The 19,225-nt window shown below is 37.2% G+C and overlaps 1 protein-coding gene across 1 annotated transcript in view; it reads left to right on the forward strand.

The window, feature by feature from the left end:
• ERO1B (endoplasmic reticulum oxidoreductase 1 beta) overlaps window positions 1-18,919 on the forward strand; it is a 27,627-nt gene extending 8,708 nt beyond the window's left edge. Inside the window, exons 5-16 of the mRNA XM_035899684.1 lie at window positions 5,102-5,184; window positions 7,106-7,179; window positions 9,793-9,913; window positions 10,004-10,050; window positions 11,189-11,200; window positions 12,028-12,054; window positions 13,511-13,603; window positions 13,761-14,007; window positions 14,843-14,912; window positions 16,109-16,195; window positions 17,653-17,786; window positions 18,698-18,919. Coding sequence (XP_035755577.1) covers window positions 5,102-5,184; window positions 7,106-7,179; window positions 9,793-9,913; window positions 10,004-10,050; window positions 11,189-11,200; window positions 12,028-12,054; window positions 13,511-13,603; window positions 13,761-14,007; window positions 14,843-14,912; window positions 16,109-16,195; window positions 17,653-17,786; window positions 18,698-18,758 — 1,056 coding nt within the window. The 3' untranslated portion in view covers window positions 18,759-18,919. The remainder of the gene's footprint in view (window positions 1-5,101; window positions 5,185-7,105; window positions 7,180-9,792; window positions 9,914-10,003; window positions 10,051-11,188; window positions 11,201-12,027; window positions 12,055-13,510; window positions 13,604-13,760; window positions 14,008-14,842; window positions 14,913-16,108; window positions 16,196-17,652; window positions 17,787-18,697) is intronic.
• Window positions 18,920-19,225: the final 306 nt, after the last annotated feature.

Below are 19,225 nucleotides of genomic sequence, written 5' to 3' on the forward strand. Positions count from 1 at the left end.
GCACCCTCAGCAAGTTTGCGGATGACACCAAGCTGAGTGGTGTGGTTGATATGCCAGAAGGATGGGATGTCATCCAGAGAGACCTGGACAGGCTGGAGAGGTGGGCCTGTGTGAACCTCATGAGGTTCAACAAGGTCAAGTGCAAGGTCCTACACCTGGGTCCGGGTAACCCCCAGTATCAATACAGTCTGGGGGAAGAAAGGATCGAGAGCAGCCCTGCTGAGAGGGACTTGGGGGTGCTGGTGGATGAAAAGCTGGACATGAGCCGGCAATGTGCGCTGGCAGCCCAGAAGGCCAACCGTACTCTGGGCTGCATCGGGAGAAGCGTGGCCAGCAGGTTGAGGGGGGTGAATCTGCCCCTCTGCTCTGCTCTGGTGAGACCTCACCTAGAGTACTGCGTCCAGCTCTGGAGCCCTCAGCACAAGAAGGACATGGAGCTGTTGGAGCGGGTCCAGAGGAGGGCTACAAAAATGATCCGAGGGCTGGATCACCTCTCCTATGAGGCCAGGCTGGGAGAGTTGGGGGTGTTCAGCCTGGAGAAGAGAAGGCTGCAGGGAGACCTGATTGTGGCCTTTCAGTACCTAAAGGGGGCCAACAGGAAAGATGGGGAAAATCTTTAGTAGGGCCAGCTGTGACAGGACAAGGGGTAATGGTTTTAAACAGTGTAGGTTTAGACTAGATATAAGGAAGAAATTCTTTACAATGAGGGTGGTAAAACACTGGAACAGGTTGCCAAGAGAAGTAGTGGAGGCCCCATCCCTGGAAACATTCAAGGCCAGGTTGGATGGGTCTCTGAGCAACCTGATCTAGTTAGTGGTGTCCCTGCTCACTGCAGGGGGGTTGGACTAGATGACCTCTAGGGGTCCCTTCCAACCCAAAACATTCTATGATTCTATGAAATAGTTAACATAACTGACCATTTCCTTTCTGTGGCTTCACATTTTTACTTTCACATATAACAGTGTTCTGACATAGCTGGTACTGTCATGTCGTTCTGAGTCTGTCATAGCTTGAAAGCTGGTGCAGACTGAAGCAATGAATTACCAGGGACAGCAGTACATGGTCACAGAATGACTGATGCAAAATTCTTACTTTGTTTCAGGCCACCTTCTATAAAGCCATAGGCTAAGATGCACAGATGCAGTAGGAGTGCAGTCTTCTGTAAGAATCATATATAACCACAACTCTGATATTAAAAGCACCTGAACAATTACATGTAGTTTTGTCATGTCTAATCTTGAGCAGATCATTAGTCTAAAGACAATTTAGGCTAAAGTGGTCAGTGCAAGCTTAAGTAGTCAGTCTGTGCTGTTGGATTTTGCTTGCTTTTCTCCAAGCCATCCTTCCTAGATCACCAAGTGATCTTAGCAAAGCCAAAAAAGTAAAGAGGGAAGAAGAGAGGTCATAGCAGAAAGACAAACAACCCTCCCCCACCCGAAATCCCAAACACAGTGCCCAAGAATAAGGATTTTAGCAGTTGGTGGGGTAATGGTGCCCAAATGAGAGATCTTCCTGTTGAGTGCCATGGCTGTGTTGTAGACTCATACTTACTCTTCCTTTACTAACGTATCTCTACTTCACTGGGCAGCCGTAGTTGCTGTTTGCCGTAACTGAGTGTAGTTCACCGTATCATAAATGACCATTGGCATTATGTTTAGACTTTATGGCAAGAAAGATTAGCAAAGAGAGGAATGCTTCATTGTGAATTGATGACTCCTGTGTCCTGCTGTCATGAACAGTGCAGGAAGTCTGTACAAGCTTAAGTTCACTGTGAAGTGTGCCTCTTCATTTGAAGTTTTCTGGTGATCAGGGAAGAAACATCTTTTTCACTTACATGGCTTAAATGTCAGCCATTCACTGTTTCAGCAAAAGCAGCAATAGTTGTTCTGGGAAAACTTTGGCACTATCTCTGGGCAGAAGATCTTGAGTTCTGGCTGGATAATCTGTTGCCAGTTCTCTCTTTCATTGACCCTGTTCTCTTCCAAGCTTGACTGTAGAGAAACTGACTCCTGGAGTATTGCAATGGCTCCTAAAGAGGCGTTTTAAAACTTTACAGACTGTTCTAGAAAGAATTCTTCTGGTAGAAATTTGAGCTTCCTGATGAATCTTGAGAGCCATAAGTAAGATGTTAATTAATAGCTAAAGAGTATGTTCTTCCTAAGATACTTCACATAAACCTATTGAATTGAACTTCAGAAGTGAAAAGTCAGCCATCTTTTGCTTTACCACAATAAAGAAACTGCGGTAGCTTCTTTGAGAAGCTATCATTTGCTGGTACATTTGCTACAGTTGTTTCCTTTGAATTGCCTTGTAGGTTGTTGCAACCAGCTACAGTAATGAAAGTTGGTCAGTTCTGCCCCTTTAATATGTAGTAGACCAAAGACACTAATATCTGCTGCTTCTGTCAGAAAACAAAATATTTCTGCAGGAAAATTGTCACCAGAACTGACATAAATCTTACTTACACCATTTTCTGACTTTGTATGATTCAGTTAAAGATCTTTCTTGGAGCCAATTCAAAATCGACAATCTAATTTAATATCCCTTTTAAGGAAACATCGAACTCATCTTAGTATGACTGTTTTGTTGCAAGGGCTCTGCAAGTACTGTGCTATTAGCCTGCACTTGGTCCATTTGGGAAAGTCTTGCATCTTGTGGATTATCCTTAAAGTATTGTTTTAAAAAAAAAAAGGTGTTTTTCCTCTGGGGACATACATGTCCAGTTTCTCTCTTTCATCCTGATAGTGTTTGCCTTGGAAATGTGAAAACAATCAAAGGCATCTTTTTAATAACGAGAGCTACATTCTCTTGAGTAGATATACTCAGGGTAGAATTCTGTGGAGGAGTTTTCTGTGGTCTAAGTGCTTGGCTTCTGGGCAGTTCCCTATTGCCCTTCTCTGCTAATGTAGATGAGCTTGTAAACTTAGAGCTTTATTTAGGCTTTCAGGGGGGATTTTTTTGTTTGTTTGCTGAACCATAGGGAGAACAGTTCTTCTTTTGAAAGCTCATCTAGCCACAAAGACCAGGGTTATACTTGCACAGCTTCCACACTGAAGTGCAGTTAGCAATAGAGGATCTCTCTAATTCTTGGCACCAGTGTAAGCTTTTTGAAATGGTGCTGGAGAGGCACGAAGTAGTTTCCCTTTCTATAGTCCTGTTTCATTTGAATGGTGAACACATATTGGGGTCTAGACATTAAAAAACTGTCATGACAGCTTCTGTATTAACCTTTGAAGCGAGGGACAGGATGCAGTAACTCAAGGTTACAACATTTAACTTAATATTTTACTTCTTGCCCACCTCTTTTCTGTTTTCTTCGAGAAACTGCTCCTGGGAGATCCTGCTTTGGCAGGAACAGATACTTTGTCCTGATGTAGTCAGAGCACTGGTCTGATAGCTGTTGCTGTTAAATGCTGGAGAATAGTGAAGCCTGGAAACATGTTTTGACACTTGAATGTTCATTCTGTTTGAAACCTTAACTTTAGGATTATATTCTTGGCAGTAATTTTTTTAACTTCAGGGTAGGGATTGGTTTGCAACTCTAGACATGCAGAATGTTTACTTCAGCATCTCACTGTTATTTCATCAGTGGTATCTGTTTCATTCTAGGTCAGATCCATTCCTTGTTCAGATTTTTCCATTTAACATCCGTATGATGCTAAAGAATGAGCCCCTACACCTGGCAAATCCAAGAAAATTGAGTGAGAAGTTCCTTCTAGAGTAAATATTTGCTATGGGCAAGGCCCCTAAAAAGGTTTAAATTACTGGGGATTTTAAAGCCCTTCTTCTTTGGTCTTCAGTTGGTTCTGCTATTTTTCCTTGTACTGGTTCTGGCGAATGTGTTTTTAAAGCAAGTCAAGTCATCTTGCTTACTCATCTGAAGGGTTTTAATTAAATACTTTCTTTTTTGAGAAGTATTGTGACATTTATTGCGGTGGTGCTTTGCCTCTGGCATCTTGACTTGTCCTCAGAGATGGACTATTCTTTCTTTTAAAATTTATCAAATTATTGTTGTTGTTTACTATTTCTGAGGGGTTAACTGAAGCCTTTAGCTTACGTTTTTGTTTTGAGCTGGTGTTGGATAGTAATCCTTCATGTCAATATGCATGTGCCCTGAAGTGAAGGGAAGCCAGCAGTTTAGCTTTATATAAGCCATCAGTTACTTAACATTAAATAATTTTCTGTATTTCTTAAGGACTGTGATAAGGTAGAAATCTGTGCAAACCTAAGGCTCAGTCTGCAAAAGAAAACACACACCCAGAAACCCCCCCAACCCAAAAACCCCAAAAAAGAGGAAATTTGGTTTATCTTTTAAGAGAGCAGTGATACTATCTATTATGTTCCAAAACTGTTAGAAGGATTTTTTGAGATTTAAGCTGACAGATTTAAAAAATTCGTTACTGACAGAACATATTATTGTAGAATAGTGGAATTTAATCTTTGATTCTTCAAATGTTTTCCTTAGAGGGATTCTAATAGTAAGTTGACTTTAGTGGATTACTTTTTAAAAAATACTGTAGAATCAGAGTTCAGCTTAAAGACTTCAATTCTGACTTTAAAATAATAAAAATTTGAGTTCAGCTTGAAAAAGCCTTTCTTCCAGACCTTTGCACATCTAAAGCATGCCAGTTAATTGGATTAAGTGAAACATGAGGGGAAAATGGACAGCACTGATATATCTTTCCCACTGAAATGACCAATGAAGCTTGGGGTATAATTACGCTTGCAAATACAAGGTATGTTTATAGGTATGACACTGCTTGTCTTCCAAGGTCCTTTTATAAGTATGTAAATATCTGAAACACTTCAGAACTCCATTTAATTTAAACAAACAAACAAAAAAAGCAAAACAAACAAAATTTTGACATATTTAGCTGAATTTTCTGTGGTAGTTAAATCTATGGAGCGAAATTGGCCTGATGAAATTAAGTGAAGAAAAATAGAAATAAGAATGTTCCAGAATTACTTACTGCTTCTAGAATCTGACGGTCTCCCTGATAGGAGCCAATTCACTGCTAAACCTAGAAATACCCTTCACAGCATGTGTTCTCAGAGAATTTTAGGTAATTAATTTGTATATTAAACATGAACTTTCTTACAGTATTCAAAAGCGGCAAATAATTCCAAAGAATTGGAAGACTGTGAGCAAGCTAACAAACTGGGAGCTGTTAACAGTACCTTAAGGTATGCTGTGATTTACAATAATAGTACAAAAATAGTAACAAAGGAGCATTTCATTTTGTCTGTCTTGTTTTTGCAATGTGCTGGGTTTTGTTCTTCATTCTTTCCATAGCCCATTAGAAAGTAAATGTGAAATGTTGCAAGAATATCTGAAGATAAAGGTGTTAAGCAATAAGTAGACTTTTTTTTTTAAAAACATACACTTTGATATCATTTGAAAGAAGTATCTTACAGCATCAAGAGTTGGAGGAAACTTGAAAATAAAACCACCTTTTTTCTACTTTTTACCAGTATCAGCCTTTGTTCTTGATGACTGTGCTGGATTAAGGGATTCTGTCCTGCTCTGTCCCTCTGTTACACTGATGTGCCTGTTTGTGATCATTCAAGTGAACCAGATCAGGGAGCTTGTGAGTTTCTTTTGTTGTTGGCAAAGTTATTTTTCGCTTGGATCAATTCCCTGATCTTGCTTATTGTGTAGCATAGTCAAGGTTGGGTGCAAAGAATTCTGCAGGATGGTGTTGCCCCTGTGTTCTACTAGCTTTCCCATCTTTAGAAAGTAGAAATAGAAAAATCAGTTCTTCATTGCTGATGGAGAGCGGTGGTGTCTTTGGCCACAGATTCAGGAGTTCTACCTGATAGAGATGTTGAAACTCTTTCCTGTCATCTGACAAAATGGGACTGCCATGAAAAAGTGACTGCTTCTGCCTGGTTCTACCAAACTGGGTAGAGCCCTTATCCAAGTTTTTTTAGGGGAAATAAGAAACTGTTAACTCTATTCTACTCCCGTAGGGCAAAAGAATATGAGATTGAGCCCACACATGGAGAGCTAAAGGTAATGTCTTTTGTGAGAGTAGGATAGACCATTGAAGTTGGGAGAGGGCAGGTAATGGATCCTGCACGTGCAGGAAGAGTTTGTGCTTAGTAGGCAAACCTCCATATTGTCTACCTAGCAGTGCATTATCCTCATGGTTTTGGGTAATTTTCCTTTATCAGCTGTATTTCTTGTGATTCTTGCCTGCTAGTAATTACTAGAGAAGTTCCTTGCCTAATGCCAAGTATAAAGTCTCCTATTGTGATTTGTCAGAAGGTTAGAAATATATCTTGTTATAGAATTGCCTCTGTTTGTAGAATTGAGCTAGGACTAATTTGATCAAACTGAATAGGTTGTTCTCATTATTTCAAGATGCTTCCCTGCATCCTGGAGCAGAGTTCCCTTCCTTTGCTTACGTTTTGCTGTCAGTACTGTGGCATCAGTGGTTCTATGCTGCACATATGCGTAGAAGAAAGCATTCAGCTTTTGGCACTGTTTGTGTTTCATAGTGTGGGAACTTAAAAGTACTTGTCTCTCTGGTACAGTACACCTTTGAAAATACTAGTGTCAGTGGAATGCCATTATTATTTAAAAGGCTTAAGCCAAATAATATTCATAGAGTAATTTAGCTTGGAAGGGGGGTTTAGACATATGGTCTCCCACTTAAAGGCAAGGCTAACTGTTGTAGATCTCATTGAAAGTACAGGTTATGAAAATATGATGATCCTCCCCCTTCTCCCCTCCCCCCCAAATGACAGCTGGTAAAGTAGTACTTTGGAAAGTGTTAAAAATGTATGCTATGCAAGTATTTTGCCAAGCTCTTACTGAAGGATGAGAAGTCATTGTCACTGCACAGTTTGTTCAAATAATGATGGTGAAATCTTTCTTGCTGTCATTACATTAAGATGACTTTTTAAAGTATTGCAGTTGATGCCTGCTTCAATCTCTGTACAGCTAACAAGCAGTAACCCCATATATTCTTGAGTTTCAGATATAGTAATTCAGAATTCAGTTCCAAGTTAATTACTATATGTGGATTGTGTTTCTTTCAGTAGCTCTTCTTGATGTTGTTTATTTAAAAGCTTAAAATCAAATGTATTTTTTTCCCCTCAGTAACCAAAGTAAGGAGGCTTTCATTGACTGGGCAAGATACGATGATTCACAGGATCATTTTTGTGAACTTGATGGTAAAATGTTTAAGCTTTTTTAGAGTGTTTGTTTTATTTGCTGTCTCTTAAAAAACACAAAAGATTATTGTTTCTCTGCAAATAACCATTTTTAAAAAGTTTTAATTCTGTGCTAAATGGAGATGTGATAGTTCATATCATTTTATGTGCAAAGAATGCAATTTTTTACAAGGAGCATTTGGTAGCCTACACAGTGTGCATTCACTGTTACCTCCTGTTAGTACAGTGAACAGGAGACTTATGAAAATAAAAAAGAAGGTAAATGGGAGAATATTAGCATATATTTTTAAAAAAGCTTCTCGCAAAAAAAGCTGTATCTAGCACAAATATAAGACAGATTACTTGAAGCTGATTCAATTTCTTACTACTATATTATTTTTGTTGCTATTCTATTGTCTATGCTTGGACTGAGTTTGTTCCTCTTCCAGCCTTGCTATGTTTCCAAATGATCTCTGCACTAAATTCACCCTTACATGTAAGGAATTTCTTACTGTTAAAACATTAGGATATTAGTTTGTGTCTTCCCTCTGCTCCACATATGTGAGTCTTATTTGCTTGTAACATTCAAAGCTCAAGGGAATATTTTTCAGATAAATATGGGAATTGCCAAGTTCAGGAATGACTGCTAAAGGCCCTTTTAATAAATACATTAGAAAGCTTTCTATGCTAGGAGGATTTAAGGCACAATGCAAGATGTTTTAATCTACCTTTAGGCTAATGTTTGGTGTCACCTGAGAAAGTAGTAGCTGTAGTGGATTTACCAACTGCAGTTCTCTTTCAGCACTTCTGCTGCATCTTATCTGTGAAAATTTTCTCTATAAGCTGTTTCTGTAATAAATAGTTGGTGAGCATTACTGTAGATCTGGACTGTTACATGCAATAAGCTGCTGTTGTCTCTACTATCTTCAAACTGCCTACTTACATTTTTAAGAGGACTCACTTGGGAAAGGTATAGTTTAGGAACATTTCTTTTAGAAGTAATACTAACTTCAGTAGTTCCTGATTCTACCTCTATCTCTTCTTATGTCATGCCCTGCTGAAGGAGGATGTATTTCCCTCAGCTGTGTTCCTCCAGTGCTTTTTTTGCACTGGCTCTGGCATGCATCTTTCTGCATGGTAAGCTGATTCAGCTTACTTGAATAGTGGGAAAGTAAGTTGACATTTCCCTCCCATCTCTCAGATTTTTGTGATGAACTGGCTTATCAGGTGAGTTTGTGAGCTGGAACAGGGAGAGGTGAGAGAGAATAACAACTGGGAGGAGGTAGAAACTCTTGTTCTCTTCCTCTCCTCTTCTCTTAATTCACTCCCCAGTAGCATAAAACCATATCATCAGTTTTACTTTTTACTAGCTTTTTGTTGGGCTTAATGATAAACTAGATAAGGGAATTGATCTAGCTGAAAAAAACTTCATAACCTAGGTCAGTTTTCCATCTTTCTGTTGCACTGCCCCACAGACTCAATTGTGTGTGAGAATGAGAAGAAAAAGTGGAGACCTGAAGTGACTGGGAAGTTTAGGAACTGCTTAGGTTAGCCATGCTGTCAAAGAATTAAATAAAGCTGCGATTTGACTTTGTCTCATCTGGCACTCACTGTGGTGTTGTGTGTCTTGTGTCTGTCTCCACTACTACTGCTGAAGCGATGCTTAACTGCTCATGCAGAATCATCTCTTCTTTCTAAAGCAGTTTTCACTCTGTTTCTGTGGCTTTTTTCAACATCTGAGGAAAGACTTGAGTGGCACTGCTTGGCCTGTTCCTATGAATAAGTCTCTGGACTACTGGCTTGTATTGTATGTGGGGGTTTTTAAGCATGAGTTGCTCTTGACCTAGAATTTCAAAGAGGAAGAAATTCTTCCTGCTTTTTACTGGTTATATCTTGAAACTTAAGTTCTATCGTATGGACTTATTAAGCACAGAGGGTATTGTTTCACAGTTTTCTTTGGATATGTTGCCTGAATTTGTAGTGAACTTGAGATGAGGGCATAACTTGTTGAAATGCAGCTTAAATAACATGTTTCTTGCCATGACCAACAGAGCGTTCTGCAATATGCTGGAAGTTTGTTCAGTTAAGCAATACGATCCAGACTGTCTGCCAGTATACAAGGGTATCTGGGGAAAAAGGGGATTTAGCTAATAAATATACAGTATATACCAACTACAAGATGTATTTCTTTGACCTTGTCTTTATTAAGAAGCCCCTGTAGCAGTATACTAATTTCAAAAAAGCAACCCTCCCCAGCCAAATAACTGCTGGACAGATAAACCCTGAATCTGAAGCCCATTTCAAACAAAACACTGTTTATATTTTAGCATAGGGTGAGAGAACACATTGCATGACAAGTGTTTATGGTGGAGTTGAAGCAACATAGAAGGTGTTCAGATGTTGTAGAAACTATGGCCACACAAGAGACACTGGAATAAATTACATACTTTTGAGCTTTCTATATAGTGTCTATATTGTTGTATTTTTATGTACAAGGCATTTATAATCCGACTGGAAGACAGAATAGTAGTATATGAGACCTCTTTATTTATATTTAATTCTGTGTGACTTTCTAAAAGTGAAGTATTTTTTAACTGATCAGTTAGAATATGTAACCAAAGGTTTCCTATTTAGATGAGAGATCTCCAGATGCACAGTATGTGGATTTGCTGCTGAATCCAGAACGTTACACTGGATACAAGGGGCCTTCTGCTTGGAGAGTGTGGAACAGCATCTACGAAGAAAACTGCTTCAAGTAATTGGGAGGGAGAGGAAGCCCATTTCTTATACTTGCACTTCAATTTAGATTAAAACTGATTTTTGTGTTCTCTAACTTATTTTCTAGGCCTCGATCTGTCTATCGTCCTTTAAATCCACTGGCGCCCAGTAGGGGTGGGTTTTGCCTGTTTTATTTTCTAATACAGTTCTTTTAACATAGTGACTATTGCAGTACAAGTGATACAAATAGTAATCTTCAGTCTGTAGGTGTGCTTTCTGCCTTTTTTCATTTCTTCTGTAGAAGTAGCTGTCCATTTTCAATATTTAGACTATGGTTTGTGATACTTGATTACATACCTGCTTAATGTTATGCATATGAATAGGCTTATTAATTGCAGGAGCTAACGTGAAAACTAAAGTAAGTCTCAAGCTGTTTAGTAAGTGTCACAGTAATTTTCCAATGTGGATGGGATGTAGTTAAAGTTCAACAAAAATTTCAGCACTTTTGTATTCTTCTCTTGTGTTTTTTTATTTTATTTTTTTCCTAGAGCATTTAATTTAAGCACTTTAGGTCATAGTGATCCTAGTATAACATAGCTGTACATTTTCCATCCATAATGTTTAATGTATTACAAATGTACAAATAATTGCATTATTTGAAGAAAGAGTGGATACTTAGGAAGGCTCAGTTATCTGCAAGAATGTTAAAAAAAAAAAAAGCCAATGACTTGTATTTTAAATTTAAATTGAAAACTATACCTAGTGTTCTGAATGAATCAGATTTCCCTGGTCAGTGTGTCATTTACCTTAAAAAATAACTATTAGCCAATAGATTGAGTTAGGAAACATCACCACACATTAGAAAATCCGGATAGCTTTTAGTAACTATAAATATTGAGATAATATATTGCTGGTACACACAAATAAAGAGTTGTAAGAGCAGTTTAACTCAGGGATCAGAATTTCAGAATGGAACACTGGTCAGATTGTTTAATAACGTGAAGACGATGACTTCCTAACCACCTTTCTGAAGCTAAAACATAGCTTTCATGAATATGTAAATCAGCTGCCGCCAAGATTTCAAATTCTCAGTGACTTTCATTATTATAATGTGCTTAGTCTTGAATGGTCTTGAGGAGGAGGAAGAACAAGGAAAGTAGCCTATTTTTTGTAGATTAAGTAAGGTTTCTTGTACTTTTTCAGTGTTTGTAGTAAAGCCTGTGTTTCATTACTGCTTTGCTGTGGAAATGATATTTTTTTTGCTTATGGATTTTTTTTATCTTTTTTTTTATTCCACCCCCACCCCCTCAAGGAGGAGATGATGGTAAGTCATCTTATTTTGCTTGGCTTGCACAAATGAAGTAAGCATTAAAGAGTTTTGGATAACCGATTTATTCACTTTATTGCTGTTGCATTAGAGGGCAGGAAAGTTATGTTTTTATGCAGATGATTGATTAGAAAATGTTTTTATTGGAATAATTCCTTCATTTGGAGTAGGGGGAAGGAGTGGATACAGTTCCGTTGTTGGTTCTTGTGACAGAATGTGTGTTGTGATAACATTATTAGCAAGATAACTGAAGATGTATAAATTAAAGGATTCTTGGGTCTTCTCCAGAGCCCCATCAAAACTGATGTGCATCCCTTAAAAGAAGAGGGACAGTTTTTCATGTACTTTCTTGAACGTCCTTGATTTTGGGAAGGTGGGGAGAGAGTGGGGGGAAAAAAGCATTTTGTCTGTCTACAGTGAGACAGATTTTTCAGTCACCTGAAAGCTCTCAGGCTTTCAGATCTAAGCCTACAGGAAACCTTCAGACAGTTAGCAGTCAAGGTAAAGGTTATCAGATATAATTACGCTCTTCTGTCACGTCTTTCACCACCAGGGCATGCAATCAGGCTTGCTCTTCCATACACTTCTGAATGCCCTGACCAGTAGCTTAGTCACGCTCATTATTGTATTTCTCCTGTTCTGACCCCAACAGATTTAAACTAACCTCAAAGTTCAGCCACTTCAATGCATGTTCTCGCTTTAATAGCTAAATTATTTAGCTTCATGTCCAGGTAGCAGCTAATGTTAGTATGCATAGAGATATAAAGATACTGTAATGTTGAAAATTAATACTTTTTATTTAATTATATACTTTGTATTTACAGGAGAATCTTTCTACACATGGCTAGAAGGTAAAGGCTCTTGGATGGGTTAATATAATGCTGAATTCATTAGAAGAAACACTAGTATTTTTTCATCTCCCCAGATATTTTTTCTAGTGTAGGCTTTTTAATAAATTATGCATAACTTCTGAGTGTCATTCCAAAAATTTTTTTTTTCTTGAGCATCTTTGGAAAACTTCTCATTCACTTAGAAAGTATACTCCTTAAACCCTACAATGTGTCATCTTTTATGAAGGGGGGGTTCACTTCAATACCAGTTACTTTGAATTTTCTGCTCATTTTAGGCATTTAAGCAGGGACATTATTAGTGGTAACATTGCTAAGTGTTTTTATTTGAAAACAACTTTAAAAACATTAAAGTTTTTGATGGTTCTGTTCCCAATATATAAACTAGCATAAGTATAATGTGTGGTCAAAGGACAAAGCAATTTGCTTTTTATTCATATTTAAATGGGAATTATTATTACAGTTGTAGCAACCGAAATCACAGTTTGGAGGTATGCAGAAAACTAAATGAGTTAAATGTACTTAATTTTAAATTTAGTTCATTCTGCCTTTCATAAGCCGTTACTCATCTAGTTGGAAATCTCTAACTGGTGCTACAGTAGGAAAGCATACAATACATGCTTTGTAAAATGTGATGTCTGGAAATGAGGCCATATCTCAGCCTTGCAGTTAGGTTTCACCATCAGCTCTTCCTGCTTCCATTTGTGGAGATTGGAGTGGCAGGGAAGTCACCCAAATATATCTTTGAGAAAGAAACAAACTCCTAAATTCCAGGTGTAGTCTCTATCTCCATGTCTAAGTGGTATTATAAGTAAATTCTGCATTTAAGTTCTATTTTGGCCACCCAATACCATTGCATTTCTGTTTATGCTGTAGAAGTCTGTATCCATCAGAGCAGTTATTTCTCAAGGTTTTGCTCTGTGCATTTAAATCTTCAGTGAATTTACAGTAGAGCTGGGAAGAAATATTTTTGTTGTTTTCCAATGCCATAAGGTTTTCTGGGTTTTTTTTCATGTTTTTCTGTAACATCAGTACTCTAATTGAGTGGTAGCTTTAATTCTAAGTAGGATGGGTCACAGTATAGTTCTGGTTTCCAGACTGTCAAAATTCAAGGCTATTTCAATTTTATTGCTCAAACAATGTAAGAATATTATTTTTGTGTGGCAATTTATTTGTACTAATTGACCAGATACTTATTTGACTGTGTTTATTAGAATACTAAAATACCAAGTAAGAAGTGTCCAACTTCATTCATAGTACTTCTTTATATAAAAAATAAGAGGTAAACTTTTCCTATGATGGATATAAGGGCTTATTAACAATGCTGAAGTACTGTAATTGTAACTCTTGAAAGTTAAATGATGCAGACTTGCATCACTGAAATGACAAGGTATATTCATTTTAATACATTAATTCCAGTATATAGTTTGCGATCTGTTTGTCTTTTTTTCCTGGGCAGGTCTTTGCCTTGAGAAGAGGGTGTTTTATAAACTCATTTCTGGACTTCATGCTAGCATCAACTTGCATCTGTGTGCGAATTATCTTCTTGAAGGTAATTTAAGTCTAAGTAAAATTGCTGAACGGAATTCTACAATATCTGTAACATATATTTGGGTTTTTTTCTGAAAATTTTTGATCTATACTTAGTTCTTTCTTTATATATATATTTTACTCCCCCTGCCATTTTTTTTTTTTTTCCCTCTGTGTAGAAACCTGGGGGAAGCCTCGCTGGGGACCAAATGTGAAAGAGTTCATTCACCGCTTTGACCCTATTGAAACAAAAGGAGAAGGACCAAGGAGGCTCAAAAATTTGTATTTCTTATATTTGATAGAGCTGCGTGCTTTGTCAAAGGTTGCACCATACTTTGAGCGTTCAGTTGTTGACCTTTACACTGGAAATGGCCATGAGGATGCTGAATCTAAAGCTCTCTTACTAGATATCTTCAAGGATACAAAGTAAGGCATAGGGGGTTTTTATCAATAGATTGAAATTCTCAGATATATTCACAACTGAGAATAGAGTACTTGTTGATAGGCTAGGGCAAAGGGAGTGGAATGAAGAAATAAAATCATGTAATGGGAGAGAACAAGAAGAATTTATACGTTTGACGGGAAGAGATTAGTATTTTTGAGGTTTGAATATACCAATCTTTAAAAACCAAAAAAAGCACAAACAAAAAAACCCACACACAACACCCTGGGCTACTCCCTATTTGTTGCTTTTTCTGATTCTTCAGTGTAAGATGCACATGGTTTATTTTGAAAAGGAAAATAGTACATGTAGTCTTTTAACTCTCCAGTGAGTAATCCAGCTTTCATCATAGACTTAACCTCTGGGGTTTTAGCCATATCTTCTTCCTTCTGTTTCTTCTGTAAGGTTATTTAGTCCAGTTCCTTTGCTTACCTTCTCACTAATTTTTGTGACTGGTAATGTGCTATATGGCTTCATTGCTGTCCCTAATCCTAATCTTGCTAGGTATTTGAGATGCGGTCAGACAGTGATGAACTGAAAGACATGCATTAAGGCAATTTCAGTGTGTATTGGAAAGAAATCTTGACCAGTGGAAACAGAATGAAGAAAATTCTCAACAAAACTGTAAATAACAGATTTCAAGTTACAGTGGTTGAATAGTAAAACTGATACCATTCAGTGAATTTTTTAAGAGCTATTCTGCAGACACTAAAGACTCTGGGAAGTATTTTAGACTGATGGCATCAGCTGCTCACCAAGCTTGATGGAACATTGTAGTTTATGCCAGCATTTGGTTCTTTTGCATTTTGTTGTTATTAGGTCCTTTCATATGCACTTTGATGAAAAGTCCATGTTCGCTGGAGATAAAAAAGGAGCCAAGTCATTGAAGGTAAAGCTAGTTTTCTGAATGATATCCAAAATAGCCATTTGGGAATGAAGTTGTGTTATTTTAGAAAACTTTTCTACCTACCAGAAGCATACTGCTGAGAGTAGAAAAGGCAGGGATAAAAACTTACAGAACTGTATCTGAGGCCTCTTAATCTACTTTATAGTAAATGAATTCAGGGTGTTGTCCTGAGCCAAGAGGAGTGAAATCTCTGGTTTAGTGCCTTGGGTCTGCCATCAGGACTGTGGTGAGGCAAATTAGTTGAATTGGTTTTACCAGTAGATGCAATGGTGTTTTAAAAAGAGTGTCTGTTTCACGTAAGTATCTGGAAAAAAAAAACAACCCAGTGTGATGTTTGCCTAAAAAAAAAGATGCCTTATATAGTATAATATAGTGTAATATAATGTTATACTTAACATTAGAAAAGCATAGTTCCTAGACATGGGAACCTAGTGTGAATGCCGCTACTACCTATCAGCTTCCAGTGTTAATATGCTGGTGTTCAGATCGGTGTGCAACTCAATTCAACAATTGGAGTGTGGCTCAGTAATAAAGGTCTGATTTAATACTTGTTAACACTTTTAATATTTATTTCAGTAGTAGTATGGAATTTCATCACCATTAGAAAGAATGGTATTGGAAAGGTGCCAGTAGTTTGTCAGCCTGGCTAGTGTTTTTCTGACCTTAAATATTTAATTGAGATCATCTTAATTAGTTCTACGCTGTGCTTGCTTGCTTCCACTCTGACTGAAGCTGCAAAGCAACAATCTACCCATAGGTTTGGATAGGAAATGTCTTCTGTGAATTGTAACGTTTGCCTATTTGTCAGAAAGGTAGGTTGGTTCAAAAGGGTTTTGAATAATGGAAGAAAAATTGAGCAGGGACACTGATGCAGTGCTTACAGCTCAGAAAATTTCAAGAAAGTTGGTAGAAATTCAGTGTACAGAATCAAAGTGTTACCCTGCATGTCCTTTATTTGGGTTTTGGGGTTTTTTTGAGGAATTAACTTAGCAATAGCTTGGAAACAAGATTCTGGGTTTACATGGACCTTTGTTACGGCCTGACCATGTAAGGTAGTAGGTTTGTTCAGTTTTAGTAATAGAGAATTGATATTCTAGTGGTACTGGATTAATTAGCCTTTTTTTTTTTTGTAAAGCTAAGAGGTACTTTAACCTTTTTATTTTGTTTTTAACTGATAGGAAGAATTCAGATTGCATTTCAAGAACATATCCCGCATAATGGATTGTGTTGGATGTGACAAATGCAGGCTGTGGGGCAAACTGCAGGTAGTTTATTTTGTGTGTGTGTGTGTGTGTGTGTGCAGCAGGGAGGGAGGTTAGAAGATAAACATCTATTTCAGTTTAGCAGGATGCCTCTTACCTTAGCAGTCAGACTTCCTGCACGTGGCTGGTCTTTGATATCCTTACCTGTATGTTAAAAATAGACATGCTTAGTTCACTGGTAAACAATTCTTAAAAAAAGATTAAAAGATTAAAAAAAGATTAAAAAAAAGTATACTTTGTTTAGTCAACAGCTGTTTAGTTCACTAAAAGGTATAGTTTATATTCTCCCCCCAAAAAATTATTTAAAGTAGATGCTTCATGACAAAGTCTTGCTAGCAGTCAATATCTTATCTGTATTCAGTGATCAGATGAGCCCTGTAGAATCACCTGTGGGAAGCATTCCTGGAATTACAGCACTTCCTTAATTGCTAGAAAATCCAGTGTGAGGTTTAACTCCAGAAATTGAGGCATAAGAAATAGAAGTAATTCAGATTTTCACAATTTATGCAGAAGGCAGCAAATGAATGCAAAGGTGCACAGTAAAGCTGAAAGTTGAAAAACAGTTTCAGTTTCTGGACACTTACTATTTTTATTTTATTGAGAAAAAGATTTTTAAACCTCAAGACTAATGTTATGTCTAGACTGAGAATAGTTGTTACTTTGGGGTGGCTATTGTACTATACTGCTGTATAGCATGAAGCTAGTCAGAGTTCAGCTTTCAAAGAAATCCGTAACATCAAAAATCTGGTGGTCTCTGCTGAATTTCCAGAGTTCTGCCTACCCTGTCCTAGTTAGTACTTCTGATCTATGATTGTTTTTTCCTTCTTACACAAAATGAAATAGGGCCAGATTTCCTGACCTATAAAATTCTCTTGCAGCCAGCCTCAACCACTTTTTGTCAAAATCCAGTGTTTTTTTTCTGTAGCCCAATTAGAAGGGGAATATAGAATAGCTGCTTCTGTTCTATCTCTATAGAAAATAGGGGTTGAAAGCAAAACTGCAATGTCTGCCACTGGGACTGGAGGTAGAAAAAGCAGAAGTGTTGTGATACTTCATAATAAAACCTAGTTTGACTTTGAAGGGTGTGGGGAGAGGAAAAGGGGAGATCTGATCCAACAAGTGGGGCATCTGCAATGTAAGGGGCGGGAGGGAGCTGAAGTGTTGTAACAGGCATATTTTCATATGCATCTGCTGTGGCTGAGAAGAAAAGAGATGGGAAAGGACGAGATTAAAAACACAAGGATGAGGAGCAAGTGCAGTTGAGGAAGCAAATGTTCTAATTAAGTGGCTGAACCTTATACACAACTGCAGTTACTTGGGTCGAGGGAGTGCCAATATGTCAGAATTGGTACTACGGTTTTCCTGGATTAGTAATTTTTAAACTCTTTTCACGGTTTTCTGAGCATTCAAAGGGGTGATCTTACTGATGTTAAAACATTGGACTTTTTTTTTTTTTGTAGACTCAAGGCTTAGGAACTGCTCTGAAGATCCTGTTTTCTGAGAAAGAAATACAGAGCCTTCCTGAGAACAGCCCATCAAAAGGTTTTCAACTCACACGTCAAGAAATAGTTGCTCTTGTAAATGCCTTTGGAAGGTAAGTTTTTATCATTTGCATAGTAGAAAAACCATAAAACTTCAGTGTCAACACTCAAGGTCTGTGGAAAGATAGTATTGTACATGTAGCTGTAGCTTTTTAAAGGCTGAATTACTATTAGTGATATTGATAAACTTAATGCCAGCAAACTGAGTATGTGGAGTGTTGATTCTTAGCCTTGGTCATCATTGTGTGTTTGGATCTAATTCATCTCTTTATCTCAAATCTCCCAAATTCCATCTTGTGAAAGCTGCATTTACGTCTCTTAAGCAGTCGTAAGCATTAGACTTTGAGTATGTCTCCTCCTTTTTGAACACTGACTACAGGTGTTCTGCATTTTGTATTTTGGTTGTAAATGTGTGTATGTAAATGGTGGTGAAAAGGAAGAAAAATACTTGGGGATTTTTTTAACACTAACTGTCATTTAGCCCTTAGGCTTTTGGATTTTTGTGTATGATGGGATTATTTTTGTTAAAACTCTAATTTTGATTAATTTTTTTAAAAAATTTACCCCATTCAAGTGATGAAATAAAACATTTTAACAGCTTTAAAAGATGTGTAGAACTTGCTTTGTTCATCATGCTAGTTCTTCAGATCTTGACTATAACTATCTGTTCCCGTTTAAAAGAATGTAATAAACATTATTACCTCTGGTTAGAGATTTTTAGATGTTTAATGAAGTCAGGACAATTAAACATATATAAATTTTAATCCCTATAATATATTATGTAAATATAATGGAGAGTCAGATTGTAGATCTTTTGAGGGAAAGTAGCATCTTAAGTGTGTTCATCTTTGGAACAGAATTGTGTTCAGAAAAAACCCAAACAAAAAGCCACCATGGAGGATGATGATTTGCACTTCTCTTTCGCAGTTGACTTACTAACACTTATGGGGTTTTTGTTTTGCAGACTTTCCACAAGTATAAGAGAATTGCAGAATTTTAAAGTTTTATTACAGCAAACTAGGTAATGAAGGCCTTTGTACAACCCATTACTGAAGACCATTTACAGGACTGCATTGAGCAGAAGGAACTGATCCTTACAGGACTCACATGAACTGATAAAAAGTAAAATTAAATACCAACTTGAATATTTATGTTTAAATTAGGAATGTTTATTAATTAGAAAATATATTTATGAATTAAATATATAGTTTTTAAATGTGTAAATTATGCCGATCTGTTTATTTTTTAAGTTCTGTGCTCACAGTTCTGTTGTACTGAAACTTCATAAATTTTCTTATTTCCTTGTCTTCTGAGAGAGTGGTTTTATATGAAAACGTACATATCTCCACCCTGACTTGGCCTGTCCTGAGAGAGGTGGTTCACCTCTCGCCTCTCCCCAGTACTGAGCTTCAGTATATTCTGAGGATTGGGTATGCTGATTCTGGCTATCCAAAAGAAAAAAGAAAAAGGAAAAAAAAAAAAAAAACCAAAC

This window comes from Egretta garzetta, unplaced genomic scaffold (assembly GCF_000687185.1).
Source record: "Egretta garzetta isolate BGI_Z169 unplaced genomic scaffold, ASM68718v1 scaffold118, whole genome shotgun sequence".
Lineage (NCBI taxonomy): Eukaryota > Metazoa > Chordata > Aves > Pelecaniformes > Ardeidae > Egretta > Egretta garzetta.